Raw genomic sequence first — 19,585 nt, 5'->3', positions numbered from 1 at the left:
GAGTCTGGACGGACGAGTGGACATGGCGTCTGTCTATTAAGGTACGGGGCAGGATGGCGAGGCTCGACGGAGAGCTTTAGAGAAAGAGAGAGAGAGAGAGAGGATAAAAGTTAAGCTCCAGCAAGGCAAAGCCTGGTCAGCTCAGTCTGAATGGAGCAGTTCACTGGCTGTGAAGCCTCTCCAAAGAGCCTATTGTAAACGTACACTGGCACAATGCATGGAGCCCCGGGGACCTCTCTCTCCTCCTCTCATGTGACCTCTCACGAACACTGACACACAGACACATACTTTCTCTCGATCCAGTTTTGCTACCTAGACTAAACAGACTTTGTGCCTTCTAATACGATTCAACAATTGGCTGTCCGACAGTGCAAAGTTACATGTATTTCATAGGGGGGGATGAATTTCCTGTGCTTAGGCACCACTGAGATCACTGTGCAGCATCACGCAGAGTTCAAACAGTGGGGGAATTCAGCCAGAGACAGCGTCACTTGTGACAGTGACAGGCTCAGATTCATTTTTCTGCTGTGTTCTCTTCTCTTTGCTTTTATTTCTCTGTCCTTTCTGAATGAGTCATTGAGAAGATGGGGACCGACGCACACCAAGGCCTGGCAGTGCACGGTCCTACTGTTATCAGGCAAACATGGCTGAGTTGTCTGCAGCTCAGTCATAACAAAATGTCAAAGAGCTATTCATCTCCTCTAATCCCTCTCTCCATTCTCTTGTCTGCATGTGTACACACACACACACACCGGTGACACTAGAAGCATTCACTCAAAATAACAAGGAGTGAGGAGTGGAGAGCAGAGTGAATGTAAATCCAGTTGATTTTGAGAATGCAAGGAGCAGAGAGGAAGTGTAGGCAATTAGGGAATTCATGTAGAGATGGAAAAGGCAAAGTGAGAAGACAGACAGGGAGCAGAGCAGAGGGGGGCTGAAGGTAAGAAATGAAAATGTAAAAGGGAGCGGTAAGCAAAGTGGAGGGGGGAGGAACAGATGAGGAGACGGGGCGAAGGGAGGTTTGACAGGAGGAAGAGAAAAAGTAAGTGTCACCCTCTAAAATCTCTCAAGTGATATGAACACACGTTTAGGTTGCATCGCATGACAAAGGCGCCACCAAGAACTGCACAGCACGGCCAAGAAAAGCTGCACGCTGAGTTGTTCAGAGAGACACAGAATGTGTGGTGGGTGTGTGTGACAGAGCAAGATACGACATCCTGTGTCACATTGTGAAAGCGCGCACAAACACAACCTAAGACACTTTTCACAGCCCGGTTTGACTCATACAGAGCAGCCTATACGATATGATGTACAAGCAAACCGGGGTGTTGAGGGGAAACACAATGTGACAGTGAGTGACGTGAAACAGTGTTTCATAGAAGTTATTTAATTTCATGTTTTATAACATGTGCAAAGGTGGTCTTTATTCTAGGCAAGGCGTCCCAACTCCACTATAAACCCTGATAATCATCCTGTAAAGTACTATTTAATAGTGCCATTGCAGTGTTATAAGCCAAAAGCTCCTTTCTTGATTGTTCTTGCTGGGAGAGTCTCTTTTCTTTCACAGTCTTATTTATATGGTTATACAATCAGACTGTGGTATGATTTCCAAAACCCCAACTTATGTAAGAGAGTGACTTCGCTGGCAGGCAAAGAAACTTTGCCTCTGTTGATTTGTGAAGCAGCTTCATGTCCGACTCCATGGATATAAAGACAACAGCGCGGTATTTGTCCCTGAGTGTTGAGAAACCAGATTTCTTCGAGAGCTGGAACACTTACATGTACGTCCACAGGGAGCAGAAATGCTGCTAGCGTGCAAACTTGTGAATCTAGCACGAAGTCACTAACAATTGCATGCACGCTCAAACATGAGGCTGCTAAAGCTGATGAGAAACCCCTGACGTGTGCAAACGCTGTATGTAAAAACATGAACATAGCATTACAGCTGCACAATAGCTTGCCAAACACACAAACACAGGACAGAGCGTTTATAACAGGACAAGTTATCTGCAGCAGAGCCTCAGTGTGGACCCCTCTGGGAGGTGAGACAGAGATCTACTGAGTCTCTCTCTTCCTCTTCTCACCCTTCCTCCCCCATTCTCTTCGTGGTTTTCCCCTCTTTGTGGTCTAGCTCTCTAAAATGATAAGACTGGCGATGTCTGACCCAATTATAAGCCTGATTCTGGCTCCAGCTCCACTGCAGTCCCTGTCATACCTTGCCTTGATGTAATCAGAGGCATGTGACAGAAATGTCTGGATCAGTGCAGCTCTCCTTCAGCGACTACAGCTGGGTCTACTGTTCAGGCCTGCCATGAGAGACGCAGGATAGATAAATAAAATGAAAATGTAGGATCGAATTTACAAAATACTTGGGAGTGTGGGAAGAGAAGAGCAATGGATGAGATGAAATAAGACATACTAGAAGGGGGAAAAGTAGAGATATGCGAGGAGCGATAGGAGTGCTTCCTGTTAGAATTCCATCCCAATTGACCTTCCTCTGTTGCCGTGGTAACAGAGGCATGGCTGTGGGAGAGTAGGCTAATTACTGGTAATCTTACCGGTTTCTTTCCTCTGGGACAATTGATTTTCAGCATTATCAGTCAGACTAAGTCGCATGAGACGGGCGTATTAGCTGGTGCCAGCGACTGAAGTGACACTGACAACTCTCTTCTTGAAACAGAGCAGCCCACTGCGGTCAAATCGAGATAAAAACCCACGCCGACACTGATGAAGTGCAGCTACAACCCCATGCATGCATGCTGCAAGATTTTTTTACGCAGCTCAAACGGTTAGTTTTGCAGAACCACACAGTGCCACAGAGACACACACACACTAGGCAGCTGTGCATGTATGCTGGACAAATGCGCAGGTCAGCAGTCATGCACAATGCATCCCAGGCGGTTGACATGATGTGTCATGAGGGGAGAGCAGAGAGTCAGACTGACAGCACGTCGTCCAACGACCACACACACCCGCAGCACATCACTGGGTCATGCTGGGTAGATGTGCCCCCCACCAACAAATGACTGCTCCACGCTGTCTGACACACATTTTAGCTCCAGACAGACAGACATGCCCAGTAGTGGTATTTTACTAGAAAAAGAGCAGACACACACATGCAGAACATGACTAGTAAAAGCCAGGAAGACAGACATAGTAGGCTGGCATACATATAGTTTTACAAAAAGCAGAGAAAATTAAACTAATCTAATGTGACAAGACAAAAAGGGTTCAATATCCAGACTGGGGAGAGGAGAAGAGAGGAAAGACGCAGAGATCTGAAATATCTTCCAAAGTGTAAAGTGAGATGAGTTAGGTAAGATGGTATAAATCCTGAGGGGGAGAGAAAAACAAAAAAGACGAGCTCTGGGCAGGTCAGTGAAATATGAACACCTTTATCAATATTTGAGAACATCCAGTGCAAGCTTTGGGGCATAAAGCACAAACGTACAGGACGGAAAAGCACTTGAACTTTAACCAAAGTGTGACCCTCTTTCTACATGTTGCACTGTGAGCGTGAGTGTGTGTGTTCACATTTTAGTGTGAAGGCCAAAGAACACATACTGCTCTCATGCGATTAGTTCAGGAGCGCTGGAGCATGCACATGAGTGTAAGGGTGAACCGCACTGGTAAGGGACCACCATGGCAAAGTTTTTTTTGCATTAACTACAACTCACATGCATTTAACATCACTGTCAACCACTTTCCAAAGCACTACACTATACAAGACAGAAGAGACCTTGCTTATGATTTCATCATTGTAAAATTATTTTTCATATTGTTGCACATGTAATATCTTGGGATTTTGAACTGTTGGTCAGAATTTATTAATCAAATAATTGACATTAGCCTGCAACAGTGAGATATATTCATGCTCTCCTTTGGAAAATGGTCAGCAGCAGCAATGAGTTAATAAGGAGTTAAAAGGAAAAAAAAAAAGGCTGGTATGTTTATGCACACCAGATACGTTCACATCATACGACTGCAGAGCCATCTCTGTGACTGGACGACAGACGCTGGTTTGTAACAAAATGGAAAATTCACGGTAAATGCCTGGAGACTGGGAGTGGGCACCAGAAATAGTCAATATGTGATCAGGCATGAAGCTTGCACCATAAGGGCACGGAGGATGCCAAGGCAAGGAGTGGCATAATCTGGAGCCAAAGGAAAATCAGGACCATGGCCATATCACACCAAACATAAGGATACCATGTGGAAAAATGCATGGGCGTACATGTGGCCATAAGCAGCGATCACTGGTGACTGCATACCAGCGACCCTGTGCTGCTGGGCAAATAAACTCTGAGCTGCTAGTGGGATGCCGGGGCAGGCATGTTGGCCTGAAGGTCTGGCTGTGTTGGTTAGTGTGGCTGGCATCCTCCTGACATGTGGTTCATCCCAGCAGGCAGCCAGAGTCACAACAAGAATGACACTTGTGTCTACATGGCTATGCTGCTCACTTTTACTGAGAGTCATAATAAACACACCCACCCTGATGCCAGTATCTAAAACGCTTTTAATGTTGATATTTAGGTGATTTATATGACTGAACTTCAGCTGTGTTTGATACAAAACCTGCATCTCAATCTTTTATATCAAACACATCTGTTTTTATGTTTAGTTCATTGTTATTTGGCGTATAGCAGCTCAAAAGCCAGACAGGCCAGAGAAGATGTTATGGAAAAGATCCTATGGTCACTGAAGCAGCAAACCATACTTAAAAAAACCTCAACCACTATTACATCCTTCATTCTTGTATCTATGTACCCTTCCATGCTCCCTGCATATTTGAGGACGGGTGGGCCGACCAGTACGAGAAACAGTGAAGTAGTCAGACAGCACTGATTGCTTTCACAGAGCAGCTCATCAGAGGAAAATACAGCATGCACCAGAGGGATTTACCAGGTATCATGTATGCTACACACACATAGGAACACACACACACACAGGAACACACACACGCTTCAGAAAGGGACCCATGCAGAGCAGTGGGGCAGTCAGAAACACAGAGGAAAACAGCGTCCGAACTAAAATACAGACGAATCTGAATGAGTGAAGGCATGGAGGGATGGGGAGTTAAGTCAGGGGAGGGGGTGGCGTTAAGTGAATGAGGGGAAAAAATGGCTACTATGAAAAGAGAGTGGGGGTCAGTGGGAGAGAAAAAGAGGCTCACGCTTCGATGAATGTTGTGCCATAGGGGCTGATTCTGCTGACCTGGTTTCTTTCGCCAACAAAAGGCCATGCATTAACACACTCACAAAAACACCCACACACATGCACAAAACGCCTATGGACATTTACACACCCACTTAGCCCAAGCATGTGCAAACAAGCATTACACCTACACATTTACACACATGCTTACTCTTCTATCCCGCGTCCCCCCCGCTCTCTCTTCCTCCCCACGTTCCTGCATCCTATATCTGTATATAGAATGACTCCATGGAATTATTAATGGTTTTTCATCCTCAGAGATGTGTTCAAGATGTAGGGAAGAACTGAGTCAGTATCTCGCACTGGACGATGTCAGAGACAAAGCAGCAGGTGTATTTGCACACACTGATGCAGATTAAAGTATCGGTCATGGTTTCCATATCAGCTCTCACCATTAAACAAACCAACTTTTGCAAAATGGTTAAGTTATCTGGCCAAATCTGCATAAGAATGTGAGATATGACAACATATGCGTGAGACCTTTCGACCTTTGTCAACCATCTGAGATGCTGAACCTTTTCGTGTTTATACTTTTAATATCTCAGGGTGTACTCAGCCGCATTATTGTATTGTGAGCAATGTCATGCATCAAATAGCAGATCATTGTCTTTTTTATATGATTTCTGCACTAATAAGATACTTTGACTTGTCAGGTTTATAATTAAATGGACTAAAGCCGAAACAGATGTGCCTGTCTGTTTTTTTTTTATCCACTAACAACTTCTCACATGTTTAGCCAGAAAATTTATTGCATCATGATATATTTACATTTAGTGGTGGAAAAAGTATTTTGATCTTTTACTTAAGGAAACACTAAAAACACTCTGTAAGTAAAAGTCCTGCACTAAAAATGCAAATTAAGTAAAAGGACAAAAGCATTTTATGCAGTAGAGTGTAACTACAAAGTAGCATAAACATGAAAACACTCAAGCAAAGTGCAGGCACCTCAAAATTGTACCAAAGTACTTGAGAAATGTATTGAAGTGATGTACATTCTGAATATTAAATTGGTTTTATGCATATTGTCCACCCCTCATTCAGCATGAATGTAATGCACCAAATATTTGCTTAAATAAACACTAAATAAACTGAACCAAGAACAGTTATGATAAAGTCGCGGTGGTGTATCCCCCCAAATAATGGGGGCTTTAATGGAGAAACATGCTGACAGACTTTTTTGTATTAATCAGCATTACTGTTTATATTTGATACTGTAAAGCATGGTATACATGTTCCCACTTTCTCTCCCCATCTACCTATATCTCCTTTTATTTAAACTTTGCGTTCGTGGCGTGTTTGCTTGAAAACCACACACTCGGTGAATTCGGCTGTGGGGCTTTGAGGCGAGGCGGCGAAGCTCAGTGTGCTGTGACTGCACTGCAACATGTGTATCAGTGTCCTAAATGATACCAACACAAGGTGACCCACCAGTCAATTTCTACATCCAGTCAGATCAATAAACACTATTCTGCTGTACTCCATTTGGGGACATGACAAATGCATACTGTCAGTGAGCCTCTCCTCTTAAGGCTCATGCTTGTCTATCATATTCTGCTCTATTCGGCTGACCAAGCGTAACATCTGGATGCTCACAGAAAATGTCTACTTCCCAGTGAGAAATACATTGTAACAGCACGCTTTCATTCATTGTGAGTCCATTCAATTCTCTTCCATTTTAATCCTGTCTTTCTGCCACGCACCCCCATTTGACAAATATCAAATTTTCCCTCTTTATTCCAATCAATTCTCACTGCGCTCTGTTCTGCATGTGTCCCACTGACACACTAACACCAGAGTGAAGAGGATGTGGAGTAGCAGCAAAGAGACTGGAGTGGAGTGACCTTTCTCTATGCTAATCTCTACAGAACGGACACACACACACACACACACACACACACACACACACACACACACACACACACACACACACACACACACACACACACACAAGCAAAACGTGAGGTAGAGGATTTGTCCTCCGCCATAACTCAAAAGGACATCATCAAAACACAAATCCATCTCCTTGCATGTGTTTGTGCGCATACATGCTCGAGTGAGGCTGTTTTTCCTGGATTACCCCTCCTCCCACTATCTTGTGTGTCAATCAGAGCCTTTCATTATAAGGCGTGACACACCCACTGGAGCATGAATTACGCACAATTCGCGATGTAACAGCTTGATGATAGAATTAGTCGTAAATGGAGCCCAGTGGTCGAATTCATGTCCCTCCCTGCTCCTCCCTCCATCTTCCCTGGTGTCTCTGTGCACCGCTGGGCAGATGTAAACCGCTGCCTGTGCCATGCCGCATCCCACTATCCCACTACCAAGCCGCTATGTGCTGCATTTCATTCACTTCAGCCAGCCACGGTGAAATAAACTCCAACCCACAAGAGGATATGATAGGCTCTGCGACTTTATAGCCACGTTACCAGCCAATACCGACCAATCTTTCCAATAGTGGCAAAGAAATGTGGCGATCCCTGCACCTTCTGAGCTCTATCCGTTTAAACGTATTGAATTGTTCCCCCTGCAGGATCAATAGACAGAGGCTGAACAGCCCTGCTGCACCGTGCTCATCCCCTGCAAAGAAAGATGCAACATGAATGCCAATGTCAGGTCCGCAAGAGCTGCGGTGCAGTGGTGCGGTGCGTCCTCTGGAACAGATGATACCAAATCTAATTCACTTCCAGATGCAAAGCTTTTAGGGGCCGCGCCGCTCAAAGCGACCAGCGGTGAAAAGCTTTGGGCCCACAGGTGGTGATGCGTTTTTTTGTTTTTTTTTTTTCCTACTACCACCATGTTTTTACGATTCATACGGGTCCACTCACCGTCACTGCGGAGTGTCTGACTGCGTTGCACGCCGTCTGCCGTATCTCCGCCGCGCTCCCCGGTTTCAGCAGGTTCTTGGTGAATCTCCGGGTCGATTCGGCTGCCATCTCCTCATCTGAGCGGCCACCGAGCGCTATTCAAGCTGGTAGTTTGTGCTGCAGTCAGACCTGGCCCTCGCTCCTTACATGAGCCGACCGAGCTGTGTTTACACACACACACACACACATACACACACAGACACACGCGCGCACATACACGCCTCACACACACACCGTCGGTCCACACGCGCAGACAGAGCGCGGGGTGCAGGAGATGTCTGTGTCAAACTGGGCTGGAACAAAAGCAGCACCTCCGGTTATGACTTTCAAAGTAATACATATTTAGCGAACCCGGGCGAGATAGATTCGTGTCTAAGAGCGGTGCTTTTATTTTGAAGGCTAACAGAATGGAGTACAGCGTTTTTATTCTATCTCTTCAGTGAGCTTGACATGTGAAAGGAAGCATAAATTTTAGCACTGCAACTGAATTTTATTTTCCATTCAGCTTTATTAACATGTATTTTTTTTCTTTTTTCTGTCTTTTTTCTTTTCTTTTTTTTTTTTACTACTTGAAGTGAATCTTAAATGTATTTATCGGGATTCATTCGATATTCAACAGTCTAAACTGCCAACATTGATTTGATCAGGCTGTTTGAGGCTATACTGTATACATCATGCATCTCGAGGGGAGCTCTGAAATGTCAACTACTCATCAGCAGTCCAGTCACGACCACGATGGGATGGAGGAGCGTTTTCGGTGGAGGGAGATGTGGGAGACACACAGGCCAACAGCGACACGTGGCGGTAATAAATGGTTATCTCAGAATGTCAGAGTTACTGTTCCAGAAGAGGTGAACTGCTGCAACACAGAGGAGAAATATGAGATGCCATGCAGCTTGTTTAACTATTGCACAGCTCTTTTGATTTTAAAAACTAATTTACCTATTTTCCATGCATTTTATCTTTTCTTGCAAATTTCTATTTTATTTATGATTCTTGCCTTATGCAGCACTCATTCTATTTTGTTTTGCTTGAAATGTTTATTATTATGTATCACAAATTACTTGTATGTAATAACCGACTTGGCTGGATGGATGCTGTTCCATAGATGCTTACAAAAGGGTAAATAGTCAAATTTCCGTCCTAGAAACCAGGCTTAAAACACACCATTTACCCCAGTCAGACAGCGTTTAAGCTACAATAGTGCTCTGCCTCCCTCTTGTGTGCATAAGCAGTACTGCAGTAGATGGTGAATCGTCTGACTTAAAAGGTGAGTTCGTCCAAATTACTAAGAACATTTTCTCACCTAATGTCGTTGGTGAAGATCGTTTTGGATCTATTTGCAGGGCTTTTGAGATACCCTTTGCCCTTATAATGGAGATGAATATGACTTTGTGGTGGCCAGTACATTAAAATAATATTTCAAAATGTCACAAAAATGAGAAAACTGAGCAGCGCCGTCCATCTATATTTTAACTGTCGAAGTCGACAAATGTCATTTGAATTAACACATTTAATATTTAATATTTAGAAATTCCTCATGGGTACAACAGCGCCCCTCTGGAATGTAACCACAAATCGACGTCAGCCAATCTGTGTGGTCAAAGTTCGTATTGCAGTGTTACAGTCGAGGTGAACCTCTCAGGGCCGCTGGAGAGAAGTAAAGGTGAAGTCGATTTAAAACACACATTAAACAGTCAGAAGCGGTCACTTTAATGGCAGAAAGAGAAAGAGTGAATGAACCGTCCTTCGAAATATTCAAAATGTCTGACGTTAACTATGAAGCCAGTCATATTGTGGCGTCACAAACAAAAGTTAAAATAATTTAAGCTAGCTAAGGGGAAACAACCAAGAGAGTTAGTTAGCCTTAACGGTTAGTCTTCCAGTGTTATGCTAATGATAATATGCTAATTACACAAGCTAGCGCGGTTTTGTACGACTAGTTAGCTAGCTAGCAAGCAGTGCTGGAAATTATACACGGGTGCGGTCAACAAATAGGCCAACACAATAAGCATCACTGCAACAAGTGCAGTTGGATGTAATATAATATGTTGTGGATACTTCATAAAGAAGACTGGACTTCAGGGACAAATAGGGTGAGTCTGATACACCATTTGCCTGTCTGTGTTTTCGCTGCTTTGTTTCCTGGTGGTTAAATGTTTTCAAACTCCTTGCTGTTTGCTTGTCAGTGCTATGAAGGTTATGTCGCAGCAGGCCAATGTACTGCACGTTGTTTGTTGTTGTGTTATAGCATAACAAGCTGCAGCTCTAATAATGTTGGCCTTGTGGGTTGTTTTTGTTTGCCAAGCATGAAAGTGATGTGTTTGATACATGCACTGGTACTGTTTGGTGTGAACAGAAATATTTAGATCTCTCAGTGTTTTTATTGTTCAGTGAGAAGAAGCTTTTTTGTGTGGTATATATTTTTAATGTTAATATAAATGTGTGTTTTCATGTATCTATGACATTCACATCGATTTTTTTTAATGTGGCTTGTTGTCTTATGATACAGCACAGCATACCTTACTTCTTAAAATGATCTGTCTGTCTTCTTCTGAACTACTCCACTGCTAAAATGAGTGCTCAGTTTCAAAGTTAATTTAACTGGCCCCTCTCAAAGAACAGCCAACCCTAGTCTGGCCCCTGTTGTTTCCAGTATACCACCATTGGATGGGCCCTTGGGCGCAGATGCCTAAAGGAACACTCTTGCCCAACTTACATGAGTAGCTCCCATCCACCATGGTCTTCATAGTGATTTTGATCGAATCCTTTGACTCTACAGCAATAAATATAGTATAGTAATAGTGGTTAACTACCTCTTCACGCACAACTCTAGGACCGTGTATTTTTTACTTATACCAAGTTATATTATAGGTTTGAGCAGTAGTCATGTTTATGATGGCTTTAATGTGAGGTCAATGGGACATATACACTCAGTCGCTGGTTTATTTGGTGCACCCAGCTAAAGCTACCATAATACAGTCTAATGTACAACAGCCCTGCAATAAATCCCACTTTTATGAAGGTTATAAAGTGTATGTAAGTTTCAACTTTAGGGTCCTTTTGAAGGCTGTACCCCTCCACCACCACCCCGTTATATCAGTAAGTATAGACAAAATAATAGAAACACCTCTTACAATATACAGTATGGTTCAACAGTACCACAAAGTACAGCCTCCAAAATGACCATAAAGTTGAATGAACACTTCTTTATGACGGTTTCAACAAAAACCGAACATTATAACCTTCATGAAGGTAGGATTTATTGCAGCTGTGTTGTGTTGATCTACATTAGTCTGAGCTACTGTAGGTGGACCTATTAGACTAGCAACTGAACGTAAATTTGGTATACCAAATTTGATCTCTGGGTGGCAGTAACATATCAGATATTGCCTTACAAGAGCCATGCAGGACAGGACACACCATCATTGTGATATTAGAACCAATCAACCAACCAATCCTAACAGTACTGATGTGTGATGTATAACTTAAAAAACACCCATTAAATCTTCACAATGAAGGCTTTAGGCACATAACTTTCTGTTGTCATACCAATGAAGCCGTCTGGAATAGATAGCAATAGTGAAATACATGTGCACATACACTTGCTGGCCACTTTAGGTAGACTTTCCACCTCAGTGGTCTAAGTTTAGTGAGTGTAATTAAGCAGATAAACCACACAGATATGGGTGCACACGTTTGGTTACTTAAATGAAAGCTCTGAAGCATCATATTGAGCAAAGAGGTTGTGAATATGTAACTGTAACCGTACCTCCATCGCCAACAGGACCTGTATTTCTAACTTGACAGTTGACCAAATCAATTGATCCATTGACAGATAAATGAAAGCCGCTTTAAGAGCTGGTTACTGATGGTGTAGGTGGTACACCACCTTTACCTTTGTAGAGCTGTTTGACACAGTAACAATTGAGCCATGTTTGAATATCACATTTAGGTCCCCTCATAGCTTCAGTCCAGCCACCCATGAAAGCACATATCCAGTAACATGGTTGTGACTATACCTTAATCCGATGCCCTGCGTAGTATCCAAGTCTTGAGCTATAAATGGACCACAAACTTTCTGCGGGAATGGTATAAAACTGTAAGCGTGGGCCAAGTTCCTTGGAAATACCCAGGGTTGAACCCGTGCCCTGAAGAATACAGTCTCCTCCAGTAACTGGGTGGTGATGCTTTTCTCACAAACACATCAGAAATGGGACTTGTGGGGTCACTGGGGCTAAGCTAGCTGTTCATGCTCAGTGAAGTTTCAACATGTAAGGGGTAATGGCCTTCAAAGTCCTCTGACAGAGCTTCGCTGTGTAACAAGTAATCAGTAAATTTATGTGATTATTTTTTCCAGGTTTGAAACACAATGAGCGGTTTGCACATTGAGCTTGCCCAACATTTCTGCTCTGTCGGCGAACCAATCCTTGTAGTAGTACTACACTATGTGCAAATAATAAAGTGGCCACAGAATGTAGAAATACTTTTTGGACACATGACAAAATCCTGTGCGGTCTGACAGACATCTAGACTCACCTCAGAGCTGCAGACAGAGGCAACCAGATGGGGAGGGGCGGTTTTAAAAGAGGGGATGGAGCAAAAGAGCAGCAATGAGGAAGACAAGTAAAGTAGCCAAAGAATAAGTGCTGGTGCATTCATAAATGATAAATCTATCCCAAAATGTGTTAGCCAGACAGTTGTGAATGCATTGTGAGTTCTAGCCTAATCCCAGTCCTATGTGGCTGACAGCAAATGTTAACTGAGAGGTGAGAGTGAAATGCAGGATATGGAAAAGAGAAAGCAGAGCAGCCAAGACAGAAAAAGAGGGAGTGAAGAGGTTTGGTGAAATGCTGGATCTCCTCTGGCAGGGGTTGGACATAGTGCAGCTTTAGGCAGCCTATTTTTCTTGTCAAGTCCTCAGATTCAATAACAAGATAGCACTCTCCAGCGTCCACAGGTTCCTCAATTCAAAACTATCTTGAGGACAGAGGAAAGAAAAAGAGCATTTGAAACCTTAAGGGAGAGCAGCAGGATCACATTTCTGCAGGCCAGGCTTTGCCAGAGTGTCTAATTCTAATTTCCTCTTTCACAAGCTAACACAAAAGGAGTGCATGTCCATCTGCAATAGACTCCCCCAATGGGAAAGGGAAGAATGGTGTGTGTGAAGGGGTGAGGGTGTGATGCTTGCATGTGTGCTGCTGAGTGTGTGTATGTTCGAGAGAGATTCTTTTAAAGATGAGAATACGATGTGATGTAAGTGACTGGACTTGTGTAAGATGGAGAGAGTATGGGAAATGAGAGCTTTTGCCAGTGGAGGACAAGCTGATGGTGGATATACAACCACAGAGAGAGACTTAGATGGAGGGAGAATCGCAGTGATATTAAAAAGTAGATGGAGGCAAAAACAGAGGAAAATGAAAACAGAACTTTTGCAAATAACATATGGACAGTGGAGGGTTTTGAACATATGGGCTTCCAACTGTGGAGGCCAAGTGAATGTCAAGGGAAAAATCCACCAAATTGCTGCAGTTTGATTTTTTTTTTAATTCTAAACACATCAGGCAGTTAGGTCTTAACTCATGAGGTTTGGAAGAGTCTGACTCATGTATGCAAACTGAGCAAATATGTTTATCACTGCTTTTTCATAATCTGAGCTTTGCAAAGTAACCATCAAATGCAAATGCAGTAAACAGCAAGTTGATATGGTTGATGTGTTTGTCAGAGATGAATTAGCTCATGAAGAGCCACACAGTAATAGATGTACAGTGCAGACTTCCTTCCAAACCTCAGTTGTTTCATAAATTATACTGACTAACAGAAGCAATCTGCATATCTACTCAGTGTATTTATGCACCTGAAGCCAGTTGAGGGCTGTAAGTATTTCTCGAACCAGCCAAAGAGAGGCAAAGAAATGAATAAAGCCCAAACTGGTACTGCATATTTTCCCTAAATGCCCGAACACCAACAGACATTGGTGTTTCATATGCTGTTCAGTACTTTTTTGGTCATATCCGAAACATGTCCATAGCACTGAATATTAAAACTTAAGTAAATGTACAAGTAAGGTATAACTTTAACAATCGATTTATCCAGTATATTCTCATATAATCGTTCCTGAGAAAAATGAATCGCAAGTGAGAAAGGCCCATTATAATTTCCTAAAGCCAAAGGTATTGTCATCAACTTGCCTGATTTGCCTCAAATCCTCACATTTTAGAGGCTGGAACTTGAGGATGTTTGGTATTTTTGCTTTAATAATGACTTAAAATGACTAATCACTTATCTGATCAATCAACTCGTTGATAAATTGACTGCTCGTATCACCTCTACTCTAATGGGATATTATCAAATCAGATGTAGATGAACCTTAACAATTGATGCTGAACAGATGCCTTGTATTTTGCCATGTACATTGATCCTGCAGGGTCAATGCCTGTGCTTGCTGTACATGCATTGGTAAATATCTCTGTATGCTCACCTCAAAATGTGCCACGGGGCAAAAGTTTAGTATTCTCTCATCCTCGGCTTTTTCTTTCTTTGTCTTTTTGTTTTGTCTTTTTCTTTCTCCACGCTGGACTTTTACAAAGTCAACCCGATAATTGAAGCGTCACTCTGAGTCGAGCACAGACTCCCCAATCCTAGATGACATGCCCTTCTTTATTTGTTTTGCACTCTTACTTTCTAGCTTCACTCTGTGTTCTTTAATAAATGAATAGTGTTCATCCCCTCTTATCCCTCTCATTCACTTACCCCGTGTGTATGTGCCTGTGTGTGCGAGTGCGTGTGTGTTAGAGAAGAGTGTCTGGTGCCTGGGGTGAAATCAGGCAGATAAAAGGCAGTGATGAGGTCTGGATCGTCAGCATCCTGACAGCTGTAGATTAAATTAAAGAACCTCTGACAAATCAAACAGATTTCTCTCTCTATCTCTCCCTCTCTTTCTCTCCATCGCTCTCTCTCTCCCTCTTCACCCCCAGAGCCCTCATCAGGCAAGCTGGGTGCGGAACTTGAAACAAAATGGATTTCATCTTTAAGGGCTTGGGCAGGCTTTGAAACAGCACCAGCTGCCGGGCCTGCTTGTCTCTCTTTCTTTCTCTTTAGGACTCGTTGGCTTGCCTTTTTTTCCCAGATACTTCAACAAACTTGAGCCATATTGTGACGGATAAAGGTAGAACATCAGTACTTCAAACCCTGACAGTAATTGAGAGATGAAACAGACACATTTTCCAGGTTCTGAGAGGACCGCTCCAAACGGCACATCAAACGCTCCCACTCGGGATTCCAGGGAATGGCAGAGAGCGGCGCTCCGCTCCCACTGGATCTAAATGCCGCCGTAATAAGATGTTAGTACTTTCTAATGTGGTCTATTGGCAGTTAAACCCACTCTGATATGAAAATTCAAGTCAAATAGGCCCACTGCTGATCCCGCTGAAGCACACACACGCACACACACACACACACACACACACACACACACACACACACACACACACACACACACACACACACACAGACATGCTCAAAAAATAGCTGCTGCCATCATGAAAATGTGTCTGTCATTGAAATGTTGTCCCCTAACGTGTGGCCCTCATGTGATTGCCAGTCTAACATTACACAGATTTATAATGGAAACCTAATTCAGGCACATGCTGCCCCACAAAGGGAGTAACTGACAACTGTGTCAAAAAGAAGATTTTTTTTTATTTTTTGCTCACACTGCCCAGTGTCATGTTATCAGTCTTGTATCGGCTGTAGCCTTTATCTTTGCATCAGCATTTTGACTGTAGTTAAAATCGTTCCACATGGGTTCCCATGAGTGTAAAAATAATTTGATTTAATTTATGAAAATAATAAATGGTATGTGTAAGATTAACTTCACATAGCACACCTACAGACCAATAACAATTAAGGCAGATGCTTGTTTTATTTATTTATTTTTTTAATCTGGCTTTGATGCTTGTCTGATGAGCAGAGGAAAAGGGCTAAAATTTGCGCATCATTATATTCAATATCAATTAGCCTGCCAATTATATTCTGGATTAATCGTGCGGTTTATAAAATGGAACATAGTGAATTTAGTGATTCCTGTAATGCAACTCATCTTCATATTTATTGTTTTATCTGACAATCAGTCCAAATACAGACTATGTTTATATACTATCGTATACGGCAATGAAAAGATAAGCAAATCCTCATAAATGAGAAGCTGTGGCATTTTTGCTAGAAATATTATTGAGGTGATTATTTGACTATTTGACTCAATAATTTCCTGTCGATAGACTAATCGATGAATGAACTAATTGTTTCATATTCACACAACAGTTCAATCTGAAAGGACAAAGGAGGAAACTAAAAGATAACTATTCCCAATTTGTTTCATTAGTTTGATGGGTTTGTGTAAACATCCTCAATATTCACTCATTTCTTTACATTTCTCTCTAATTTCCTCAGAGGGGCAGAGGATTGTACTTCACCCGAAAAGTGATATTAGACTGTACTGTAGTGCACATCGAAATTTGAACACCCATCTTCAAGAATGTTTTCTGTCACTAGAGAGCAGTATTGGGCAGCGATGAGAGGGGCGATGCCAATTGTGTGTGTGTGTGTGTGTGTGTGTGTGTGTGTGTGTGTGTGTGTGTGTGTGTGTGTGTGTGCGTGCGTGTGCGTGTGTGTGTGCGTGTGTGTGTGCGTGTGTGTGTGTGTGTGTGTGTGTGTATGGAGATAAAGAATGTAAAAGAGTGTGTGGACACAAAGAGCCCAAGCTTCAGCAGCTGGCCAAACAAACTGAGCAGGGGTTCAAGCAGAAACTCTGTGTGTGTGTGTGTGTGTGTGTGTGTGTGTGTGTGTGTGTGTGTGTGTGTGTGTGTGTGTGTGTGTGTGTGTGTGTGTGTGTGTGTGTGTGTGTGTGTGTGTGTGTGTGTGTGTGTGTGTGTGTGTGTGTGTGTATGAGTGTGTGAGTGTGGGAGTGTGGCAGGGAGAGAGGAGTGGTGCTGACTGCTGAAGAGAAGAGAGGCCTTCTTCTTACCCGACTCCTCGGCCCTGCTGCTCAAACCAACAGAATTAATAGGCTCGTTTGCCAAGAAAAACACTCTAATCAGTGGGTTTCCTCTCATTAAAAGTTAATTAGTTTGACACGAGTTTCCTGCAGAAGAAAGTATTGGCCACTTAGAACTCATTAGAGCCAAAGGAAAACATCACACTGAGGAAAGCTGGAGGAGAGGAGAGAAAGGGGGAATGGGGCACACACACACACACACACACACACTCATACTCCAACTTACAGTGCACACTGAAAGACTCGTGCTGGCTGGCACATGCACTGATATGCGCATCACTTTGTAATTCCAAAATGTTGATGACATATGTAAACATGCATGCCAGCACACATATACATCTAGACACACATAAGCAGTTCCATACACATGTGCACACACATAGACTGACAACACTGTAATCTAATTTAAAAGCCATGTCAGTGATCTTAGCTTTCATTCTGTGATAGCATCAGTCGTAGAATAGTTTACTACCATATGATAAGTTGGTAACACCCCAGCTGCTGATTGTCATTGTGACAAACTCTTGCAGCTACTGACACTGTGAAGTGAAGCGGTGCACCGAATTGTGGAAGGAGCTCTTCTTCACGTTATGTTTTCATTCCAAGACAAACACTGCAAACAACTGACAATGGTGATTGATCAGGGCGCTCCATCATTAAAGGCAGACAGGCGATGTTTGAGCTGTATTGATGACATTTTCATCCTCGTGCTGTTGACATGCGGACCTCTGGAGGTCTGCTTTCAGACGGTGATGGTAGGTTTTGTTGTGCTTTAGGTATTAGTGTGGTTGTTGAGATTTTACCCGTTTAAAGGGTTGTTTGATAGTTCAAAGTTTGGGCTCACTCATACCAGTGTGGTTAAAGATTATGACACGAAAGTCATCCAATATTACATATAATTTAAAAAGTATGGATGGAATGTATTATTTACTTTTTTAACATATCATATCATTCAACATATCATACATACTTTAATGTTAAATATGTACAAAACATGTAAATTCATGCAAGATTTGACAAAATAACATGGCTATTAAATAATGAGAGCATTTCTGAGTAAGCTGAAGCAAAAGGGTGAATACTTAACTTTAACACAAACTTTAAATTTTTCTTTTTTCAGTGTCAAAGTTCCTTTCACGCAATTGAGATATAAACCCCAAATAAATGTATTTCCAAAGACCTTTGCTCCACAATATAATTCTGTGCTTCCTTTGCTTTGCCATACAGCATCTGCTCTATACTGTAACTCCAAAGCAGGTGTGGACAGCTTCTCAGCACTCAATATTTCATTCAACACATTTCCTAGAGGAAATTACGAGACTCACATTGGAGACGAAGAGGACAGAAGTCATAACAAACCTGAGAGAAGGTAGAAAGGAGAGGAAAAAGTGAAGGAATGTGTCTGCTATCAAAAAGTTAAAAAACAAAAAGAGTAAAACCACATCTACCAGTGTAGTGCAGGCAGTTATTATCAAAATTACATCCGGTGGATCCCAGTCTCCATTTGGGATGGATTTGGGTTCTCCCACCCCACACTGTTAAATAACATTGAACACACACACGCATTCACAGAGACACATACCCTCCTGAACCCTCTCCCATTTCCTCCTTCACTCCAACTCTCCACTGCTCACTGATCTGTCCAGTCTGCTCAGACTTCCTCTTCTTAATGAATCATGAAGTTTGACTTGTACTCCTTAATAAGCAGTGTTTTGCAGAGAGCGGGTGGAAAACGCAGAGTTTGTTTTCCTTTAATTAGCTGGGCAGGTTCCCTGGTCACGGGGCTGAGCGAGTGAGAAGGCCTGAACCCACGGAGCAGCATCAAACGAGGAAATGCTGGGAGGCAGCCGGTGCTGCCAGGTGGCCATAAGACGAATGGGCGCGGGCACAGACTGAGACGGAGCAGGAAACATAGAGGCATGGTGCCGCGATCTGAAGAACAATGATCGGATATGTCCTGGTGAAAACACACCAGCCAGTGGTGAAAGAAGGCTGGAAAGAGGGAGGAAAAGAAAGATGAAGAGTGAAGAAAGGAGAGGAAAGACAAGGAGAAAGAAAGGAGTCAAAAAGGAAAGAATGTTGAGATGGAGAAGAGTAGAGCAATAGGAACTGTACTTAAATATAATTTTGAGGTATTTGTACTTGAATAGTTTCATTTAGTACTACTTTATACTTCTTCTCCACTACATTTCAGAAGGAAATCTTGGACTTTTACATTTAGCTGACAGATGTAGGTACCAGTTCAGTAGCATTTTCAGCAGCTTTTAAAACAGTGAAATTTTGCATTAGTTTGAATTGAATTGCGGCAATCGATGGATTTCTTTGCAGGAGTGAAGTAAATCTGAGCAAGTTGCTCATGCTGAGTTTAACTTTGGTGAACTTTGACATATGAATATGCTCTATGACAGTGCTGACCTTTGAGGGAGCATGAAGCCAGAGAAGCTATCAT

The 19,585-nt window shown here is 42.7% G+C and overlaps 1 protein-coding gene across 4 annotated transcripts in view; it reads right to left on the bottom strand.

Annotated features, from left to right (window-relative positions):
* The window catches only part of dock10 (dedicator of cytokinesis 10), a 62,283-nt gene extending 53,964 nt beyond the window's left edge, over positions 1-8,319 (bottom strand). For all 4 annotated transcript variants that reach the window (XM_070969811.1, XM_070969813.1, XM_070969814.1 and 1 more), the window contains exon 1: positions 8,043-8,319. In XM_070969811.1, the coding sequence (XP_070825912.1) occupies positions 8,043-8,150 (108 nt within the window). In that variant the 5' untranslated portion in view covers positions 8,151-8,319. The remainder of the gene's footprint in view (positions 1-8,042) is intronic.
* Positions 8,320-19,585: the final 11,266 nt, after the last annotated feature.

The sequence above is a fragment of the Chaetodon trifascialis genome, chromosome 9 (assembly GCF_039877785.1).
Source record: "Chaetodon trifascialis isolate fChaTrf1 chromosome 9, fChaTrf1.hap1, whole genome shotgun sequence".
In the NCBI taxonomy this organism is placed as follows: Eukaryota; Metazoa; Chordata; class Actinopteri; order Chaetodontiformes; family Chaetodontidae; genus Chaetodon; species Chaetodon trifascialis.
The sequence above is the reverse complement of the archived record's forward strand: the minus strand, read 5'-3'. Positions and strand labels throughout refer to the sequence as shown.